Genomic DNA, 6686 nt, shown 5'->3' with positions numbered 1-6686 from the left:
TGATTGCGATTACATAACAAGAAGCAAGATACTTCAATAACATTTTCATCTTTATTGCTGTATTTTTCTTTGTTTCTACGCTATTTTGTTTGTATCATATAAGAGTTTACATTCAACAAGAAGAAGAACGCTTGGGATTTGCAAAAACCCTCTATTTGTGTAATTTTACACGAAAAAGATGAAAGTATACAATGTGCTCTGGGGAAACAAATTCAAAGAATACCATGTAAAATTACACAAAACATCTACACTAATTATGTTCATGCTGCCTCGGCTAATTACAGGAAAGGAAATGTGAAACTCTACTGCCACAGACTAGTCGATATCTTTTGCAGTGTGAAACAGAGTATATGAAACAGAATTAAATTCTAAATATTCAACGAACCAAACCTGTCTTGAATAGTAGTTTATTTTAAGCCGAAGGACAGTAATAAGTAAGAGAGAGAGAGAGAGAGAGAGAGAGATTTAACTTTTTTTTCAGGACTCTTTAGCACCTGAGGCTTAACCTTCATTGTTAAGTGACCTTGAATTATTACACGTACCTTCTTTTTTAACACACACACACACACACACACACACACACACACACAAATGTGTTCATGATATGATTATCACAGACTCTTCATTTAATTATAATGTACTAAAATATATCCGTTTTGGTTGTCAGTATTCACTTGGAATAAGCTGGTGGAGGGGCGGTGGGGGTAGAGAAGCTATTGTAGCTGTATTGACCTCCAAAGCCATCCTGCGTCTGTTGTTGATAGTTCTGGTTTTCCATAGTTCGAATCCTGTCCTCTAAATCAGCGATTCTGCTTTGAAAAAGCATTTCTCTCGGACTGTACAGTCCGAATGTCTTTTTATAGACACAGAAAAATATGGATCCAAGGAAAACACATATGACCATGAAGAAAGCGATGAAAATAGCGATGAAGTTAAGGATGATTTGTTGGTCTGCGTTTGTGCCGCAATTTTCTTTTGATGACGAACACATAGTAACACTTCCTATAGAGTAACCGAAGCATATTCCACATACACTAAAGCATGTGATACAAAGGGTGTAGTGGGAGATCAACTATAAAATATGAAAATTATGATTTTTAGTCTTGTTAGTAAGCAAAACTCTAATGATCATGAAAAAATAAAAGTTTTCCAATGAACAGAAAAACGGATTAACTATTAAACATTATTGGTACAGTTTTTAATTTGTAAAATTTATACCAAGCATCGTGTTCTTGGAGGTGGTATAAACCCATAACGCACGTCTTCTTTTGATGCCAGAATACCTAACACGCCAGTCACTGAAAACTTAAAGAAGAAAGATATAAAAAAAATTGTTGCAATGTGTACTTTAAAGTTTGAAAAAATCCCTATGCCATTTGGAGAATATACGTATTACTAGGAAAATTCATAAAAAATTGTTTTATCAATTGCAAGTAAAAACAAGATGTGTTTGTGAAACACTGATGCCCCCGTATGGCAACTTATAGCGAAGGTTAAACTTTCTCAAATGCAAATCAAATAGGTTGGTACCCAAAGTAAGGTCTTGTCCCGAGGAATATACTTGTAAAATATGAAAGCCCTTGGAGTTTTTCAAAAGTAGGTCAAACTCCAAAGTCATGGTCAAAGGATCAAAGTTGTTGGTATCCTAAATAGGGTCTTGTCACAAGGATTGCATATGTGAAGCATAAAAGCCCTAGAACCAACTGTTCAAAAGAAATAGCCAAGGTTAAAGTTTTCCAAAAGTAGGTCAAACTCCGAGGTCAAGGTCAATGAGCTATGATTGTTGGTATCTAAATGAAGGGCTTGTCACAAGGATTACACATGTGAAGAATGAAAGCCCTAGCCTTAACTGTTCAAAAGGTATAGCCAAGGAAAAAGTTTTTCAAAAGAAAGTCAAACTTAAAGGTTAAGGTCAAAAGGTCAAAGTCGTTGGTATCCAAAGGAAGGTCTTGTCACAAGAATTACATAAGTGAAGAATGAAAGCCGTAGCACCAACCGTTCATAAGATATGGCCAATGTTGAAGTTTTTCAAAAGTAGGGCAAACTAGAAGGTCAAGGTCAAAGGGTCAAAGTTGTAAGTATCCAAAGGAAAGTCTTGTCACAAGAATTACACATGTGAACTATGAAAACCCTAGCATTAACCGTTTAAAAGTTAAAGCCAATGTTAAAGTTTTTCAAAAGTAGGTCAAACTCCAAGGTCAAGGTGAAAGGGTCAAAGTTGTTGGTATCCAAAGGAAGGTCTTGTTATAAGGATTACACTTGTGAAGTATGAAAATAAAAGTTGGGAAAATTTTTGTAAAACTGGGTCAAACTTCAAGGTCAAAAGGTCAAATATGATGGTACCCAAAGAAAGGTCTTGTCACAAGGAATACGCATGTGAAATATGAAAGCCATAGCTTTAACCAATCAAAAGTTATGATGTTAAAGTTTTGCGGACAAACAGACAAACAGATAAACAGACTAACAGAGGGACAGACAGACAGATATACAGACGGACGGACAGGGCAAAAAATATATACCCCCGAATCTTCGATACGGGGGCATAAATATAGTATTGGAAAATTACCACTGCTCCCGCCCACAAAGGAGCCCCAGATATAACGGGGAAATCGGCGCCGCTAGAGAGGACCAATATAACAATTCCTAGGACCATTGATACACAGGAAACACCAATAGACACAAAGGCCAGCTTGTAGAGTCGAGATAAAGCCTGTGTACGTCTTTGTAAGGTAAAGTCTGTAATTTGATTTAATCTTTATTTAATGGCATATTTCTTTTACCTTTTCATATACAATGTAATTGCGACATGTCTGTAATTTGTCTATCGATAGATATACCCGGTATTATTGAAATTATAATATATATCACTTTACCCATTCCAATAGATTGCTAAATTTTAAGATGTATTGTACTAGTATTATACATATCTATAAAATGGAGTAAATCAAATAGGGATTTAAAATACGAACTTTTAGAATTTTTTAAAAAGTTTTCATAACTCATAGGCATCTAATCTACGACTTTTAAACATTTTACACACCTTTCCTCGCGATAAATTCAAGATAAGCTTAAAATTTTTACGTCATAGACTGTAGACAACTGCTTTGAATAAAAATGTAACACATAATCTGTTTATTTTTATTGGTAATCTACAAAATTACTTTTAAAAATCATTCTGATTCTACAGAATGAATGAAGGTGATATCAAAAATATGCTGGAGTTTCTCATTGATAATATCTTCGTAATCTTTGGAGAACGTTTTTTTCCCAACAAACGGGAAGATATTGTTCTCCTTTATCAGCCAACCTATTTTTATATTCTTATGAGGCAGACTTTATTCAAAAACTTCAACAATAAAGAAGAAATCTTGCTGTGGCCTACAATTCAACTTAAGATACATCCACAACTTTTTATAATAAACAATATTCTTTTTTTATTCATATGACCCATTGAATGCGAAATAAAAGCTACTAAGAGTCAAACACATGTTTCATGTTTGTAATATTTTTACTGACTATAGACTTTAATGGCAAATTAACAACTAATCTATATGACAAATTGGATGACTTCCATCGTTTACTGCCATATATATGGGGCTTTTGACACTATGTCTCCCAACCGATTCGGTACATAAGAGACACAACTGAGCACAAATGATTTTAAACCGAAGCAGAATGCTGACTAATAAGTTGATGTAACAAGACTAACAACAGTCTCATTTAAAATTAGGCTATTTTGCAAATTTTATGTCGTTTTATTGACAATGTTTGCTAATGCTACTTTTTGTTGGTTCGAATTTTAACTGTCATGTTTCATACCTATTGAAACCATTGATTTTATATCAATTTTGACCACGAATTACTCGGCGGATGCGATCGACCGACAGGGTATACTTAATCACTTCTAGGCACCTGATGCCACTCTGGTGTTTCCATGCAGAGCCTCGAGTTTCTGCCTTGTTTTACGTTTCGTATAATGATTGCTTTGGTTGTGGCTTATTTTGATGTTTCATACCAACATTGTTAGGCCATATTTTATGCTTATTTTGGCTACGGATTACTACGTTTACTGATCAATATTGAGGTTTCATGGTGGGTTTTACCTGTTGACAGGTATATCTACTCTTCCTAGGCACCTTATCTCACCTCTGGTGCCCCAGTGGCCTGTGTTTTGCCCTGTTTACAAATATCAATGTTAACAGGATTTATGAGAATGATCACTATTCGTTATTTTCACCTTGTTTGCCTGTATATATATATATATATATATATATATATATATATATATATATATATATATATATATATATTAGGGATGGCAATCGATTACAGAATTGTTAATCGGTTAACCGCAAGGTGTTCCGAAAGATTAACCGGTTAATCGTATCAAAATGCACGTTTTCTTGACAATTGTTTTTCAAGTAGCTCTGTCCATATACACAAATAGACCCAAATAAAACGATAGAAGTTAAAACTCTGCATTAGTCTTGATTCTGGATCAGAAAAATACCGGTACATATTATTTTTTACTTAAATTTCAGTAGACAAAAAAATTGAGAAAACCATGAAAAAAGCTTAAGAAATCTTTGATAAATTTCCAGAGCAGATGTCACAAAAGTTCTTTCTGCATTTTCACTACGAAAATCAAAACGACATGTGAACTCTATAGCCCTTAATTTACAATGTTTGTTTAATGAATAAGTTGGATTGAAAACTGAAAACGACAAACACACCAATTCACAGTGCACAATTATTCATTATCATTATCATTAAAGAATTACGTGACAGTCAGTAACTACATGGTGTTTTCACAGCAATTAACACTACATAAACTGACCAATTACGCAACGGTCTCAATCTGGATATTCATAATTACATGTACGTCTAAATTAGATCCTTTTAATCCTAAATGATCATCCTTTGTGCAGAGATTTCTTTTTTAAAATAAATTTAAAAAAAAAATGTGTTCAATTTAACAAATATTTTATTTTTTCCGATTAACCGATTACAGATTTTCTAATCGATTGCCATCGTTCCGACCGAGTAATCGGTTAACCGGTTACAAATTGCCACGGCTAATATATATATATATATATATATATATATATATATATATATATATATACTATTTTTCTAAATGCTTATATAACTTTGTTTTTTTTTCACATACATTTTCAAATGTCTGTAACTTTTTCTATCTATAGATGCATGCCGCTGAATGCCTATTGTCTTTTCATATTATTTTATGTATCAAGAAATGCCTATGTAAAACACATAAATGATTACATACATATATTAGTCGCCCGTGTGGCGCATTGGTTAGAGCGTTCGCTCTAGAGTCGCGGAGTAAGGAGTTGATCCTTACGTCGCGGGTTCGAATCCCAGTGTGGGACGTGGAGACCGGTCCTTCGGATGAGACCGTATAAACCGAAGTCCCGTGTCGCAGTAGGTGCTGGCACGAAAAAGATCCCTCACTGCTCAACGGCCCTGAGTGCCGAATATAGGCCAAAAGTTTGCAGCTCTCCACCGGCAAGTGGTGGCGTCTCCATATGAGTGAAAAATTCTCGAGAGGGACGTTAAACAATAAACAAACAAACAAACAAAACATACATATATTAAGATTTATGTATAACACATTATGTGGTCGTGTAAATGATAATATAGACAACAAGAAAATGTACATATTCAAGAGAACAAATGCTTTACAAGAAAAAAAAACATTAAAATTTAACGTTAAAGCAACGTTAAAACAAAAACAAATTTACCTGACACTTGTGTATTGGGTCCTTTCAATGAAGAAGCCATTTTACGAATTCGAGTACTTTCCACTCTGTTGTCGTTATCAGCTTTCGTTAAGCTATAATCACGTTAGTGACATGTTTACCAATGTTATCACGTATATCAATATACATAAAATGAACATATCGCATTTGGTTAGATGATTTTTATTACCAATTTTATTTTATACCAAAACATTTTAGAGTCAAAAGTGCAGTGGCTGTTTAAGATCCTAAACTGAAAATTCCATGCAATGTCTTTTCATGCAGTGTCCATGTTAATTTGTTGTTATTGAGTGACATTTTGTTGAAATAAATATATAAATCAGGAAATATTAGCATCAACAAGCACTCGATATGGAGTTAAAATATGGCAATGTGTGTTGGGTAATCTTGGAGTTTATATCTGTGTTGGGGTTATTTTTTCGAGTTATGTGTGTTGGGGTTAGTTTGGTGTTAATTTCTGGTAATGGGTGTTGGGGTTATTTTTGTAGTTAATTTCTGGTAATGTGTGATAGGGTTTATTTGGAGTTATTTCTGCATGCAATGTGTGCTTTGGTTATTTTATTTTATGGGGTAACCTTTAAGCAAAATGCAATGATGATTAAAAATAGATTATTGTGAAGGTCATTAAAACAGATATGAATTGTCATCGGAATAAACTCAGATCAATGAAATATATATACATGTCAAATACAGTATCAATAAGTATTATAGTTTAAGTTATATAGATAATCTATTATCATTATTATAAAAAAAAATTAACACAACCACCTGCTTCCATTTGTGGGATTTAAAAGAAAAAAAATAAGAAAAATATAACAGGAAATTAACTTCTTGTATTAAGGCTAATTTTAGGGTACACATCGGCTTGAAGTTCTGTGTCAGTTGACAAGCACTCCAATTAAC

The 6686-nt window shown here is 33.6% G+C and overlaps 1 protein-coding gene across 1 annotated transcript; it reads right to left on the bottom strand.

Moving 5' to 3' along the window:
- Positions 1-660: 660 nt before the first annotated feature.
- Positions 661-5805, bottom strand: LOC133185091 (uncharacterized). Its single transcript, XM_061320149.1, has 4 exons — positions 5766-5805; positions 2567-2736; positions 1219-1305; positions 661-1072 (listed from the first exon to the last, which is right to left on the bottom strand). The coding sequence occupies exons 1-4, from the start codon at positions 5803-5805 to the stop codon at positions 671-673; spliced, it is 699 nt and encodes a 232-aa protein (XP_061176133.1). The 3' UTR covers positions 661-670.
- Positions 5806-6686: the final 881 nt, after the last annotated feature.

The sequence above is a fragment of the Saccostrea echinata genome, unplaced genomic scaffold, assembly GCF_033153115.1.
Source record: "Saccostrea echinata isolate AGI-Se365-2 ecotype Australia unplaced genomic scaffold, CSIRO_AGI_Sech_v1 ptg000012l, whole genome shotgun sequence".
NCBI classification, from domain to species: domain Eukaryota; kingdom Metazoa; phylum Mollusca; class Bivalvia; order Ostreida; family Ostreidae; genus Saccostrea; species Saccostrea echinata.
Note: the sequence above shows the minus strand (reverse complement) of the source record. Positions and strands in the feature narration are given on the sequence as shown.

Excerpts from the sequence above, each read along its gene's own strand:
- LOC133185091 (XM_061320149.1), bottom strand. The coding sequence starts at position 5,805 with ATGGCTTCTTCATTGAAAGGACCCAATACACAAGTGTCAG. Across the intron at positions 1,306-2,566 it reads CTTTGTGGGCGGGAGCAGTG|TTTTCAGTGACTGGCGTGTT; the intron begins GTAATTTTCCAA and ends TTCTTCTTTAAG. Across the intron at positions 1,073-1,218 it reads CTCCAAGAACACGATGCTTG|TTGATCTCCCACTACACCCT; the intron begins GTATAAATTTTA and ends CATATTTTATAG.